Source organism: Anastrepha obliqua, chromosome 5 (genome assembly GCF_027943255.1).
Source record: "Anastrepha obliqua isolate idAnaObli1 chromosome 5, idAnaObli1_1.0, whole genome shotgun sequence".
NCBI lineage: Eukaryota > Metazoa > Arthropoda > Insecta > Diptera > Tephritidae > Anastrepha > Anastrepha obliqua.
In genome coordinates this window covers 110,889,689-110,906,269 of record NC_072896.1, presented here as the reverse complement: position 1 = coordinate 110,906,269, position 16,581 = coordinate 110,889,689, and the positions used below count along the sequence as shown (strand labels likewise).

The 16,581-nt window shown below is 35.0% G+C and overlaps 1 protein-coding gene across 1 annotated transcript in view; it reads right to left on the bottom strand.

Annotated features, from left to right (window-relative positions):
* Window positions 1-13,160: 13,160 nt before the first annotated feature.
* LOC129249232 (lipase 3) overlaps window positions 13,161-16,581 on the bottom strand; it is a 72,558-nt gene continuing 69,137 nt past the window's right edge. The window contains exon 6 of the mRNA XM_054888922.1: window positions 13,161-14,347. Coding sequence (XP_054744897.1) covers window positions 13,229-14,347 — 1,119 coding nt within the window. The 3' untranslated portion in view covers window positions 13,161-13,228. The remainder of the gene's footprint in view (window positions 14,348-16,581) is intronic.

The window sequence follows — 16,581 nt, the reverse complement described above, 5'->3', positions numbered from 1 at the left end:
AGCGGAGGATGATGTTGTATATGCAAATTAAAATTTACTAACAACAATGAATTGTATTCTCTCAGTGTGAACTAACCTTATTATATGATATATTTGACATAACTTTTGTACATTTGGCAATGCTGAATTATATCTATTAGAAATAAAGAGTCATTAAGTTTATAGCAATCAATGCGTGTATATCTCAACGGCAGCCGAATTGCGTGAGTACACACATACAGCAAACTTAACAAGTAGCATAGAAAGAAGGTATAGCTGGATACTTTCAAAATCTTAGAGGCCAAAATAGAGACCACCTTTCACTTGAGTATAAGTTCTAATTTCAAAAATATTTTAGCTTTAGCTATTAGTGCCTTTTGTAATGCAATATAATTATTCTTAATTATATTTCTGCTAAATAATTAAATAAATACTTCATTTAAATCAACTAGCAGAGAAAATGAATATCTTAATTTTATTTGCTATTTCACCTACGCCTGACCCCTGCCATGTAAACCAAATATTTTAAACGTTTAACTTCGGTTTCTTGCGCCAAATCGGGCTGATTGATATTTTCATTTGATCTCTGTGAGTATCGAAAAGCCAGTGCCCACAGTTCACAGTTTTAATATTTTCACAGATTTATACCATTTCATCACAGTAAAGCTAAAAATTTTACTTTTAAAATGCAAAGCTTTCAAAACTTAAATTATCCTCCACTGTTTTAATTTTCACTAGACCCATTCGAGGTATTCAACACCAACCAATTTTAACCGGCATGACTAGAATTTAATATTAAGCGCATCTCCGAGCTTTTCCGGGCACTTTGCTTTCAGCTGTTCAGTTCAATACTCCAATGATGCCCATGCGGAATCTACCACAAGACGCCTTGCCGCCGCTTTCTAATGAAGCGAAATGACACGAAATAGCGCCAGCTGTGAATTGGGGTGAAAAAAAACTATGCAATGCAGAGGCAAACAAGCGAACATAAAATTTACTGCATGGTAGACACCATTGACGGCGCTGCGGCGACAAATGAAGGCAATTCATGGAACGGCGGAAGCAAAGTTTTTGCAGCAACGGGAAGGAGCATCGTGGCGTATGTAGTGGCTTGTACTCGTAGTTTTGTTCAAACCTGGCAGGAAAGTCCACTGGTACCGAACTAGTTTGTGTGTGGTTGTTTGGATTTGAAGTTCGTGTTTTCATATACAAAAGGTGAAATTTGAGATGAAGTTTGCTTGCTTTCTGAAATTTGAAATATCTTAGCAAAACAAAAAATAAATAAATAAATAAATAAAACTAAAAAAAAAGAAATAAAAAAGTATTATACCAAAAAAATAAAAATAAAAAGTTAAAAGAAAAAATAAATAAAACAATATAAGCGAAAAAAATAACAAAAAACTGAAAAGGAAAAAAAATAAAAAAACTTAAAAAATGCATTAAAAAAAAATATTAAAAAGAAATATATAAATAAATAATTGAAACTAAGAAAAAGAAATAAAAAAATTAACAAAAAAAAAATTAGAAATAAGAAATAAAAAAATCAAATAAATAAAACAAAATTAACCTAACAAAATTTAAAATAAAAACTTTTTTCTATTAAAATTAAAAATAAAATAGAAATAAATACAAAAAAAAAAGTAAAAAAATTTAATAGAAAAGAAAAATAATAGAAAAAAAATATAAAATTAAAAAAAAAAAATAAAAAAGGAAAAAAAAATTAAAATAGGTAAGTCTGGTGAGTAAGCCGTATGCACCAGCGGTTCCCAATCGTACGTATCCACCAATTCTCGGGTCGCTCTTGTTCGATGTGGCGGTGCATTGTCATCAAGAAAAATTACTTTTTGGTGCCGATCGACATATTCTGGGCGTTTTCGGTATATAGTGTCGTTCAAATCGGCCAATTGTCGTTGGTAACGTCCACCGTCAACCAGGTGAAACAGTTTTAATAGCTCATACCAAATCATACCACGCTAATCCCAGAGAACACAGCTGGGCAGACCATACGATCGTTTACGCTTAGGATTGGAGAAATACACCCATTTTTCATCACCCGTAACGATTCGATGCAAAAAACACTTCCTTTTGAAACGGGAGGGCAGCATTTCACAAGTGGGTTTTCGGTTCTTTTGCTGTCTTTCAGTCAGTTCATGCGGCGCCCATCTTCCGACCTTTAACATCATGCCGATGTCTTTCAAACGTTTGGAAATGGTTTTTTGGGTTACTCCCAACTACTCTGCCATCATTTCTAGCGTTTGACTATCATCTTCATCAAATAATGCTTACCATTCGGCGTCCTCAAACTTTTTCGGTGGCCGGCCACGGTCCTCGTTCTCCACGCTAAAATCACCACTTCGGAATTTTTCAAACCACCTGAAGCACTGTGCTCTAGTAACCATAGAGCATGTTCACCATAAGCTTCTATAAGCATTTGATGAGCTTGAGAATCGTGTTTCTTCAATTGATAACAGAAAATCAACGATGTCCGCAAATCGTAGTTTGAAGATACGAAATTTGACATTTTTAAGAGCGACAAAAATGCATTGTTATATGAAACGTAACAAACAATAAACTGAATATTGTTGGCAGATGACACGAAAAAAACAAGGAAGGTTTAAAAACACTCTTAGCGACGTCTATGGACTAATAGCTGAAAGTCTTATTTCATAGGTAAATAAATAAAACTAAATAAAAAAAATTAACAAAAAAAATTGAAGAAAAAAAAAATAAATAAAGAAAAAATTAAAAAAAAAATATATATTAAATAAATAAAACTAAAGAAAAGAAATAAAAAAATTAATAAAAAAAATTAAAATAAAATATTAAAAAAAAAAAATAAAACAAATAATTCGAAAAAAATAAATAAATACAAAAAAGCAAAAATCAAAAGGGAGAAAAAATACAAAATGAAAAATAATTAAAACAAAAAAAAAATTAAAAAATTAAAAAAAAAATTAAAAGTATTCAATTCAAAGTTGACTCATTTTTGTTGCACTTGAAGATTCTGTCACTATCGTCTCAAGCTCGCGCCTGATGCTACTGGAATTCATTTTCTGCTTTTTTCATTACTACTGAAAATTCGCCACTTCCGCACCTGTGAACATACATATGTACACACACCTTTATGCACCAACACCCGTTCGATGGCCTCCAAGAAATAGCCGCAGACGTTATTGCGGCCACAATGGCTGCTCTTGCCGCAGACGCTACCTACCCAAACAATATCCGAAGTTGCAGCAAATGATAAAAAATTTCCGTGAAGATGAACTGCGCAAACGATTGGCAAACTTCGACAAACTACAACAAACAACAACTACACCATAAACTAGCGCTTCCTCTTCACGCGTAGTGAGAGTGAATGCGCAACATAGTGAATTTCTTAAGTTTCCAATTAAAAGCTCAAGTTTAATGAATCGAGAATTGAGTGGTGCGTCGATGTTGTGGCTGCATTCATCTGCTCTGCACGCGAATCGCTTGTCTATGTGCACTTAATTTATTGCTTGTTTGTGTTAGTTGGTGAGTTGCAAACTTCGAGTAAGTAAATAATTTCTTCTTCATTTTACTGTCATTCTTTATTAGTGAAGCGTGAGCGCGTTAAGCTTTTAATGCGCCATAGCAAAGCTCAAATTCATTAGGCTGATTGGGTTTTCGCTTAAAATCAAAATAAGAAAAGTGTAATTCGGCAAAGGTGTGAATGTTGCAATTTTGTTGCCAGTTTTTAGGCTCGACCGCAAATTATACGCCATGCCATTCAATCGTAGGAAGCGAAAAATTGTATGTTTCTCGCGAAGAGCTGTTTAGTTGGGGTCTTATAAAATACGTGATTAAAGTCTGGAAGAAGAATATTGACTTGATTTTAATATCCATGTTTAAAGCCAAGTTTTAAGGTTTTAAGGCCGGATGGTGACTATATTCGTTGAGGCGTCACTTGGAGTGTTTGAGAGAAATATTCTGCGGAAGATTTTTGCCCTTTACACGTTGGCGACGGTGAATATCGCAGGCGATGGAATAATGAGCTGTATGTACTTTACGAATTTGTCGAATTTCGTGCCAAATAATGTGTTTTTGCGGGGAATTTTTTAATATGAAGAAAAAAGCAGCCGAAAGTCATCGTATCTTGGTGGAAGTTTATGGTGAGCATGCTCTAGCTGAGCGAACGTGCCAGAAGTGGTTTGCACGCTTTAAAAGTGGTGATTTTGGCAGCGCCGCCAAAGTTCATGGATACCGAATTGGAGGAATTGCTCGATCAAGATCCGGCTCAAACGCAAGAAGAGGTTGCAAAAACTTTGGGAGTTGATCAATCAACCATTTCCAAACGTTTAAAAGCCATGGGAATGATCCGAAATTCAAATTTCGAAAAAAAACCGCACGAACTTATTCATAGACCTATTACATCTCAAAATTTAGATTCTTTCAGGATCCACTATTTTTATTCCAAATAAGGCTCTTAGTAATTATTTTTAAAAAATTGCATAATTTAAATGTCCACCAAGGTCACGTCTAGATTTACAGGTAAAATTCGGAAAACAGTCGATTCATCAATGCCTAATTGTAGAGAACGTTGTTATATCAGTGCTTAAGATGGTTCAGTAACACTTTGCTCTACAGCAGAAATATTGTCAACAGGACGTCCAGTTTTTTGTCTGCCAGCCCTTTTTATATTCCATTCTATCACCGACAGAACCAATTTGTAGAAATTTGTTCATCAACCTTGGAATTCGACAAGAAAAAGAGATCCATTATTTTCTCGGTACATGGCTGTAGTGATCGATATCTCGTAAAATATAGATAAAATAATTTTAGGTTTACGCCTTTTGTCAAGGTGACATTTCACACTAAAAAATTCGTGTGCTATTTCTTGTTTGTACCATTCAGTTGTGAGTTACAGGGTGGGTGGTAACAATGGGGTTAATTTCTCGTGAAATCCAAACAACCCCTTTTTTCTGTTGATATCCAAACCCGAATATTTTCTCTCGTACAATTAGGTACTTTGGAGCATGCATCAGCTCATCTGCAAAATATGGCTAGCAGAAAGCATGCCCGATGGAAAATACCCATGAAAAGCAAGTCGACACCCATCATCTCTTTGTCGACTATAAAGCTGCGTTCGATAGCCCGATAAGGGATTGCCTGTACGCCACCATGTCTGAGCTCGGTATACCAGCGAAGCTCATACGGCTTTGCATAATGACGTTGAGCAACACAACCAGCTCTGTCAAGGTAGGAAATAACCTCTCCGAGCCATTCAGTACCGTTCGAGGTTTCAGACAAGGCGATCCACTGTCATGCAACCTCTTCAACTTCGTAATGGAAGGGGTGCTCCGAAAAGCAGGTGTTCATCGTAATGGCACTATTTTCTACAAATGTGTCCAGCCGACGACATTGACATTATCGGCCGCCGTAAGCGAGATGTCACCGCTGTGTTTTCTGCTATCGAAAAGGAATCTTCACGAGTGGGTCTGGCAGTGAACGAGGGTAAAACGAAGTATATGCCATCTACAACGCGGAATACACGGCGTGTAGGAACGCACGTCATTGCGGACAACTATACCTTCGAAGTTGTGCCAGAATTTATTTATCTTGGCACCGCCGTTAACAGCAACAACGATATCAGCCTGGAGATCAAACGGAGAATCACTCTTGCTAATAGGTGTTACTATGGACTAAGTAAGCAATTGAGTAATCGAGCCCTCTCTCGCATGACCAAACTTACACTTTACAAGACGCTCATCATACCCGTGTTGCTTTATGACGCAGAGGCATGGGTAGTGTCACAAAGGGATGTAGCCGCTCTTGGGGTGTTCGAGAGAAAAGTTCTTCGTAAGATCTTCGGTCCTGTGCACGTTGGCGAAGACTACCGTTCAAGAATGAACCACGAGCTGTATGAGCTCTATGCCGACATTGACGTAGCTCAACGCATCGCCATCCAACGCCTGCGCTGGCTAGGGCATGTCGTGCGTATGGATGAAGAAGCTCCAGCAAAGAAGGTGTTCGAGGGCGAAGTCCAAGGGAGCCGACGCAGAGGAAGACCATTGCTCCGGTGGAAAGACCAGGTGGAGGAAACCCTATGCTCGCTTGGTGTACAGAATTGGAGAAGGCGCGCGCGGAGCAGAGGCGCCTGGAGAGAGCTAGTGAGGTCGGCCGTAACTCGGTAACGGGTTTTTATGGCCACCTAAGTAAGTAAGTACAATTAGGTACTTTAGGCATTTTTCTTTGGAACCATCTACAAAAAAAAACCAACTTAAGGAATCATTTCGATCATAATACTAAGATTTTAGCATTTATTTGACATGTAAGATTCAATTTACTATCATCTCTTAATAAATAATTGACAAGGGCAAACCTATAAGTTTTTATCCAGCTGATTAACTTCTCCTGAAGATTGACAGTTTCAGATATCGACGCACAAATTTTGTTTAAAAATCGCTCCAGGACCCAATTTTTGACCAATTTTAATAATTTTTACCTTAAAATGCTCGTAAATTATTTTGAAAGAGATTGTATAAGCCCGAACTTTAATTTTTTTTAATTATATCAAAACACACCTCAAACAATTCAGAAAAACTTTAAAAATAAAAAACTGTATGGACTCAAATTCGGTTTGGCATTTTTTATTCTAGTTCTCATCGACGGTAATACATCACGGCAAGCACCCGAATTAGCAAGAATGGGTTGGCGCGTGATCACCATTCGGAATTCACAGAGAGGTCGTTGGTTCGAATCTCGGTGAAAGCAAAATTAATAAAAACATTTTTCTAATAGCGGTCGCCCATCGGCAAGCAATGGCAAACCTCCGAGTGTATTTCTGCCATGAAAAAGGTCCTCATAAAAATATCTGCCGTTCGGAGTCGGCTTGAAACTGTAGGTCCCTCCATTTGTGGAACAACATCAACACGCACACCACAAATAGGAGGAGGAGCTCGGCCAAACACCTAACAGAAGTGTACGCGCCAATTATTTATTATTATTTTTTTTTATTTTTTTAAAGGACGAACCTATAATATTCACTTGAAAATTTTCAAAAAAATTATTTATACATTTTTGGGATCGCTGAGTCCTTATCTATTTGTCCTTACGAGGTCAAATTAAAGGTAAGTTCAAGACCAAATAAAAAAAACGAAAAGTGAAAGTTATAAAATTTATATATGTTAATGCAATTTATAAATTAAGTTAAACATGGTTAAGAAAGTTATATTAGTAAATTTTGCTCTGTAAATTTTTCCGAAAGTCTTGTTTGGTGATCTTGAGATTTTCCAATTGAGTCTGTTGGTTATTGAGTATTTAAAAGCGAAAATTACCATCAAAAAATTCCTTTTGGGGATTTTCGGATATGATAATTTAAGTCTGTAACTTTTTTTAGTATTAGAAATCCTCGTCATGGTGCGGTTTAATACAAAAAACTCCTCATGTTGACAGGTTTTTTGACAAGGAAGGTCGTAAAGTCAAGTCGCAAATATTTCTTCGAGACCAACAACTTTAAAGTAAAAGTAAAACAACGTTTAAAATCGTCAGCCTGGAAAACTAGGAAACTGCTTTTCTGTATACAAGGTGGCGTAAAATTAATCATCCAATTTTGTTTTTGAATAACTTTTTTACTCTATAAAAAAAAAAACAAAAAAATTGGAGTAACGATGTCTGTTTGTATGCTGCAGCTGTCTAGTTCCCAAATGTCAAAAATTGTAAATCTTCCGATGAAGTGGTTAATTTTATGGTATCTTGTACAACTTAGACTTTGAGAAAAACTCGTTTTCACATCTTCCTTAGAAAAAAAAACAGGAAATGTTATACAGTTAAGTATCACAAAATACTAGATTCTTGACAGATATCGATTAGTTGTTGCAAGCTTTGGTGGGCAGCCACTTAATACTTCAGTTAATCTTTTAATCAAAAAGGTTAGATATATATATATATAATAGCGCTTACACCCTTTTTGGGAGTTTTTGGCCGAGCTTCTCCACCAACTTACGGTGTGCTTGCTATTTTCCATAAATGGAGGGACCTACAGTTTTGAGCCGACTTCGAACGGCAGATATTATATATTTTATGAGGAGCTTTTTCATGGCAGAAATGCAGTCGCAAACTTTGTTTGGTGTTTCACGGAGATTCGAACCAACGTCTTCCGATTTCCGAATGGTGGTCACGCATCAATCCATTCGGCTACGGCGGCCGCGGTTAGATTTCTTGCGGTAAAGTACTTACCCGTGCTTTGAAGTTCACATTGCCCAAGTTATCGACTGCAATGAAGAAATCCTAATCCGTATCGCATACCTCAAGGTGGTGCTATACAGCGATAAACTGGTAAAATAAATACTCCCTCTTGTATTGAACACTGCAGCAATTAAATATTTATAATAAAAAATTAAGATTTTCTGTACTAAATCTCCTTTAATTTCAACTTCCTCATATCCTTTTTATATACCCCTTTTCTCCCTTTCTTTAAAATAAAACATTTGCGTTTTTTTTTACAATATTCGTTTGCATCTTCAGCGGCATTTTATTCGATTGTTTATGAAAAAATATACAAAAGTAAATAATCAAGCTCTACAATAATTAACTTATCTACTCGTATTTACAAACTAATCAAACTGGAAAATAATAGAAAAATGTATAAATTGCAAAGAAATTTTTAGAAATAAATTGAAGTAAGTATAATATATAAGCATAGGTAAGTATGTCGAGTGGTATGTATTGTGATATGATTTACGGCGTATCGAAGAAATAATATGCGCATTTCTGTTTGCTCGCATTTCCATAATAAAAAAACGCCACATGAATATAAATTCAGCAGAAATTAGAAGCCATAAAAATATGAATATTAAAGACGACGCAAAAGCGATTAGGTATTTTATAGAAAATCGGCATTGAGATACATCGCACAACGCGGGCGGAAGTGGAAAGAAGAGACATCAAAAGGCGGAAGAGACGAGAGTTGCGTATAAATCATGTTTTAGGCGATGAGCCTAATTCGTTTTGTTAAACTTATGAATAACCTAAGTATTGTGTATGTGTGTGTGTGTATGAGCTTATAGGTCATATTGATAACGAAGCAGCGACGTTTATTATTTTACGCGTGTAGGTACTTCTTCATATTTATGTTCGAATGTCAATCACTGCATTTTTATTTTACTCGGTACTTATTTTTTGTTGTACACTATTTATGTATATATCTTTGCATGTACGTATGTATACATATATCTATGTGCCTATGTGTCTATGTATATTATTACGCGGGCATACACTAATCGACGATTGGTAGGGGTTTTTTTTTGTTTGTTTGTCATCACAGTCAATATTTGTGCATTATAAAATTAAAAAAAAAACATTTATCAAACAAATTAAATTAAATAAAGATAAAAAAAATTAAAATTAAAATAAAATTAGTTATAAAAATGCAAGAAAAAATGAATAAAAAATATTAAACTAAAATTAAAAATAAATAAAAGTATAAGTAAAAATAAAATATAAAATACAAATTTAAGGCAAAACACAAACAATAATCAAAAACAAAATTTAATAAATCCCAAAATAAAAGAGAAGAATAAAAATAGCAAAACAATTTATTAAAAAAAAAAGATAAATTATTTAATATATGGAACTAAAAAACAAAAGTAAAAATAAAGATTAAAATTTTAATACCAAACACAAAAACGGAAACAATAAAAATGAATAAAGCTACAAAATTAAAGTACAAAAAAAAATTTAACTAAAAATAAAACAGAAAAGGGTTACAAACAAAATAAATGTAAAGCCAGAAAATAAGAATACTAACTTAAAAGTAAAAGCAATGCAAGCAATGCAAAATTAAACGAATTATTTAAAAAATGAAATAAATAAAAACATGGATATAAAAAATATTGAAACAAATTTAAACCATAAGCAAAATAAAAATCATGCTAAAATGATTTTGGGCAATAAATGAAATGAAATGAAATGAAGCAAAATAAAAAAAATCAAACAATAAAAAAATAAAAAGACGAAAAAAATGAGAGTGAAACAAATAAAATTAATTAATTAAAAAAATAAAATTAGTAAAAATTTAAATCAATATACAAAATGAAAATAATAAAAAAAAAAAAATTAAAATACAAAAGAAAAATTTAAAAAAATCTACAATAACAAAAAACAAAAACTAACTTAAAAACATAATATCTTTGACCAAAATCTACAATAAAAATCTCGGTTAGGTGGGGAAGTCATATAACATAATGAGCTCTAGGGCAACACAACGGACCCAACTTGCGGTCTATGTGGCACTCCGATGCGGGGTCACCCTTAAACCAACCAACCAACCAACTTAAAAACAGAATAAAAATAAAAATAAAGAATAAAATTAAAAATGAATAAGCGAGATTCAAATAAATAATAAACAAAATTAATAAATAAAATTGTAAAAGTAAAAAAAAATTAAAAGGAAATCAAAATATAATATATAATAATAAATAATAAAAATAAAAAGTAAGAAAAAGATTGAAACGAAAAACGAAATAAATAAATAAAAATACAAAATAAAAAAAATGAAATTGAAAAAATACTTACTTACAAATACCAAAAGATTAAAATTACTAATTTAAGGGGTTATATACCTTATGTTGCACTAAAAAATCGAAAATTTTTTATGGCATGATGTTCTTTATCATCTTAAAAATATAAATTAAAAAAAATCATAAAGATCGGAGCACTAGAACGAAAGTTACAGACCCTGGAAACGCGCGACCTTATCCATAAATGAAGTGCACGCAAAACTTTAGGCGCAATTATCTCGAAGTAGTGTTTTTTGAAAATTACCGTCATTTATCAAAAACTACTTGAGCGATTTGCATAAACTTTGTTTTTTAATTATTCGAAGTTACAACCTCGTGAATCTGCACGGTTCAGTTTTTATAAATATTTGCATAGATCGCTGGAATTAATTTTTTTTTAATTTTTCAACCCCTCAAAAATCGTTTTTTTGGTGCAAAGCGGTTTTCATATGGAGAAAAAATTTTTTGGGTAAATAAACCGTTCGGTTCCATTTTTTCGGGCTCACAAGGTATATAACCCCTTAAAAGAAAAAAAAAAAAATTATGGAAGTAAAAAAAAAATATAAAGGAGATAAAAATACAAAATAAAAAATCAGAATCCTAAATAAAACAAAAATAAAAAAATTGAGAATTAAAGTACAAGAGAAAATGAAAAAAATGTGAAAGAATATTTAAATTAAAATACAAAATAAAAATAAAATTGAATATTAAAATTTCAAGGCATTATTCAAAACTGCAAAAATTTAGTCTTAATTCAGATACATAGATGACGGCAGATACCTATGATGTCGCTAGGAGTAGTAATAAACCTTCCGAAATTTTTTGTTTTTTTCGTAGGTCATCTGTCAACAATATTCAGTTCATTGTTTGTAACATTAAATACAACAATGCATTTTTGTCGCTCTTAAAAGTGTCGAATTTCGTGCCTCCAAACTACGATTTTCGGGCATCGTTGATTTTCTGTCATCAATTGAGAAAAAAACGCTTCTCAAGCTTATCAAATGCTTATAGAAGCTTATGGTGGACATGTTTGAAAAATTCCGAAGTGAAGATTTTAGCGTGGAGAACGAGGACCGTGGCCGGCCACGGAAAACGTTTGAGGACGCCGAATTGCAAGCATTGTTGGATGAAGATGATGGTCAAATGATGGCAGAGCAGTTGAGAGTGACTCAAAAAACCATTTTCAAACGTTTGAAAGACATGGGCATGATTTTAAAGGTCGGCAGATGGGTGTCGCATGAACTGAGTGAAAGGCAGCAAGAGAACCGAAAAACCAGTTGTGAAATGCTGCTCTCCCGGTTCAAAAGGAAGTCTTTTTTGCATCGAATCGTTACGGGTGATGAAAAATTGATGTATTTCTCCAATCCCAAGCGTAGTCGTATGGTCCGCACAGTCACAAGCCAAACACAACGGCCAAACCAAATCGCTTCGGCGGCAAGGCAATGCAGTGCTTTTTCTGGGTAAAACAGCAGTTGGCGGTGCACGCTACCAACGACAATTGGCCGCTTTGAACAGCGATATACACGATGAAATTTTTCTTGATGACAATGCACCGCCACATCGAACAAGAGCGACCAGGGAATTGGTGGAGACGTACGATTGGTAACCGCTGGTGTATGCGGTTTACTCACCAGACTTGGCGCCTTCCGATTATCATTTGTTTGCATCGATGGGCCACGCACTTTCCAAGCAGCGCTTCAGTTCTCACGAAGAAGCCAAAAAATGGCTCGATGATTGGTTTGCGGCTAAAGACGGCCAATTTGTTTGGCGCAGCATCCACAAATTGCGTGAGAGATGGTAAAAATGTGTCGCTAGCGATGGCTATTATTTTGAAGATTAAATTTGTAACCATTTTTTGTTAATAAACGTTTGAAATTGAAAAAAAAGTTTCATTTCATAGGTATCTACCTAGACTATTTAAAGAAATTGCAGAGAACTCAAATTAAGAAGAAAAAAAGGAGATAAATGCAAAAAATTCTAACTGCATAGTTTCGTTATTCAAAAATTGAAAAAGAGAATTAAGAATGTGAAAAAAAGATGTACAAAGAATATTTCTTAATCTTTTTTACAGTTCCACACTCTGAAGTAGATTTTTTTTTATTAAAAAAGTCGCCATTGACAAGTGGAAGTTTGAAATTTAGAATATTTTATATGATTGAGATTAAATAATAGAAATCCCAGGAACAGCTGCAAAGGGTGCTTACCCAGTGCCAGCTAAAAATTGTTAATTAGAAGTTCCAAATTGGGTGCTGGGATGCTACTGATGTTGTGGAACAGATTAGTGATACCTAACTCAGTATCCTGTTTAACTTAGCATGCAGTTTTTGGTAATTCCAGTTAAAGTTTTTAGCATTTACTTAATTATTGTACTATTTAGAAGAATGGAAGGTATTAAAGAATAATGAAAAAACAATATAACCAAATAAAAAGTTATTAAAAAAAATTTTAATCTTTAAAGGTTTTTAAAACATCCATTGCGAAGCTTTTCAAACCTATTTTATATACTTATTAAAAATTGGGCTGAAACTAAATTTAAAACTTATATGGAATTTGTGAAAAATATTTACATAAATCTTAAAAAACAAAAAAATTCAAAATAAAAATTGTAAGAAATAAAAACAGTAATTAAAAAATGAGAAAATATTTTGAAGATTTAAATAAAAATAAACTTAAAAAACATTTACACATAACTAAGGTGTAGTTAAAACTATGGGAAATCGTTTTGCGTTTCACGCATTCACTTCTTCAGCATTCGCTGGCACAGTCGTATGCTCGGGCAGGGGCACAGTCGTAGTGTCCTCCATATTCACTTCGGTATTCGAATTTGAATTCGAATTCACATACCAATGAGACATGGAATTCGCATCTGTGTTCCCATTCACATCTTCAACTGCACTTACATTCTCATGTACACCCCCATCGCCAACCCCGTCCCCTTCAGGCTTATAAACCGGATGTATATTCGTAATTATCACAGATGAATCTTGATTCACATTCGAATTCGTGCTAATCGGCGGATTCGTGTGAAAATTTGGTATCAAAATCGTATCGACATTTGGCTGTGCTGGTGCTGAAGGTGGCGGCGCCAGCGTTGGCATTGCCACGGTCGCAGTGGCTGGCGTCGGCATGAAATTTGGCAACGCTGCATAGACAGAATGTAGCGCACTATATGGGCGCACATTCACATTTACACGCTGACTAGCGCTGCCAATTGTATTCGAATTTAAATTCGCATTCGAAATCGAATGGAAGTTAATATTTAGGCGCGACTGCATATTTGAGCTCCTTTGTTGATGTTTTGCCTCCAGTTGTTGCTGTTGTTGTTCATGTTGCTCTTGTACTTGCTGCTGTTGTTGTTGTTGTTGTAATTGTTGAAGCTGTTGCTGTTGTTGTATTTGCTGTTGCTGCAACTGTGCACTCAACTGTTGTATGCTCGCATTGATTTGTTGCGTTTGCTTTTGCTTATAATTCTCCACGCGTCGAATATTCCTTACAAGGCGATTGTACACGAGCGACTTGACATCGATCGCCCATAAAAAGTCCAAATGATTGAACTTCTCCATGGGCACCAAATATTTGTCAATCACATTGGGCAATTCGCGTGCCAAACGATCGACACCCGTTGTCGACACCAGCATATCGTTCATCGAGTAGTAGAGCGCTACCGGCACCTTCACCTTGGACAGATCGTAATCGGGCGGTGTGATGCGATTGTATTCGAGTTGATTGCGTAAGTAGCCGCGATCGAATTTGCGAAAATGGCCCGATTTCATGAGTTGTCCGAAATGCTCGAGTTGTTTTATGGATGCGCCCGAAGGTGTGTGGCTGAGCATGACGGGCAGCATTGTCTGAAAGTTAATATATTAGAGGAATTTGTTGTAAGTAAAATTTAGAATGAAAGAGATTTTGATTTAGTCAAAAAAATGTTTTTTATAAATATTTATAAAATTAATTATAGGCCACAGTAATTTTTTTTAAGTTTCGGGAGTCTAAATTCATTATTGAAATATGATTTTCAAGCGCAACTATTAGGAAAACAATAAACGCAACCAGGCAGGTGGGTAAAGGCTTCTAATTAAAAAAAAAACCAAAATTATGTTAAAAAGGTACTTTACATTTCAACAAATATTGGAATAAAATTCCCGCCGCAGATGAACCACACCTCGGTCATAGCAATAGAGTACGAAGTATCTTTAATAATAATTCACAAAACATATAAGTTAGGGGAAAAGATAAAAATGTCGATAAAATCACAAAATAATCGAAGTTGACCGGGATGTTGGTAGTCGTGGCAGCGCCCAGGAGCTAAGGATCGACCATAAAACAGCTTAAACCATTTGCGCAAAACTTTTACGCAAAAATAATGGATTCCTTTTTCCCTAAACTAATATAAACTACCATTCGGAGTTCACAGAGAGATCGAGGGTTCGAATCTCGGTGAAACACCAAAATTAAGAAAAACATTTTTCTAATAGCGGTCGCCCCTCGGCAGGCAATGGCAAACCTCCAAGTGTATTTCTGCCATGAAAAAGCGCCTCATAAAAATATCTGCCGTTCGGAGTCGGCTTGAAACTGTAGGTCCCTCAATTTGTGGAACAACATTAAGACGCACACCACAAACAGGAGGAGGAGCTCGGCCAAACACCCAAAAAGGGTGTATGCGCTAATTATGTATATATAATATATAATATAAACAAGAAGAAATTTTGTTGAGAAAAAATTATTTTGCAGATCAGCCAAATTCATTTGAAGACAAAAGACTTAAGGCACAAACTCGAAAACGATCGCATGACTAGATTGTGAGTTGCCATGCTAAGAAAGGCTTAGTAAGATTTTTATTATTCTTAACACGTTCACGCCGGCGCTGTTATTTATGGTCTTCGCCCACAGACGGCAATGTTTACATCTTTTCGCTCTATCGGGAGCGATTGCAGGTCATAAAACGAAATTTTTTCGTAAAGGTAGTCGTTTATGGCATCTCATCTCATAGGTACCGTCTAATAAAGTACCATTGGTGGTACCCGCTGCCAGGTGACGCAATCTTATGCGGGCCACCGGTGGTACGCGCCGGCGTGAACGTGTTGAACCAATTTTCACAAACTGAAATCGTGACTAAATATTTATATCAAGCTAGTGAAATAGCGAGTGTAGTCAAATGTTGCTCAACTTTGTTTCTCCAAGGCAGAAGAAGTCCTCGGTTTCATATGCCACCAATAGCGATTCTTATGCTAAGCGCAAGATTTTTTGGATTTTACTAAGCTTTATGCCATGGATCTAAATACATATTATCCGTATTTTTGATCCTGCGTAAACAAACAATGCTATTTCTTCTTTCTCTCTACAGACTTTTGCATGCCGTAATGCTTCCGATTGATCTTCTGCTCTTTATACAAAATTAACTCGCTAAAAATACTTCTTTTGTGTATTTTTTTATTGTGCGCACTGAACCATTGCTTGGGTAGGTTGGTAGGTCGAAGTGGCAGTCGGTTGTTAAGCAAACTCACTGGGGCCATTGCGGATCCATTGTGATACCTCCTACTGTGGTCACCTGCTACGCCCGTTAAACCACTTTGTTTTAAGTGCAAATCCATTGACCTGGCTGACACTTATATCCCTAAAGTCATCAGTTTCATTCAGGAGCGATGAGCCTAAGTATCTAGTGGCATGCCACGATCCATTGCTTACTCAGATCGCAGCACACTTGTTGAACCGAATAATTCTCCCCTCAATTGTAGACTCATGACATTGTGCGCCAAATTAAGCGCAGCTGATGACGGATCGGAACTCATTTACATTTCCTGAAAGCACACCTATCTAAGAGTATAACACCAGCTGGTCTTGTAAGAACTACTAGGAATTTTTTTATGGTCACTTAAAATTTTGTATATTCAGACTATTTTTATACATCTAAATCTCACTTCTTCTGTATTTATGAGAAATTATTCGAGCTTTGTCCCTATGATTGGTCGTAACTATAAATAGAAAAACAATGTAAGCAAAATTGGAAATTTATGAACGAGTGTTGAAAGTGTATAACGACTTTTCGCCATCAATTAGTACAGTAGAAATCCATATTTTCTTA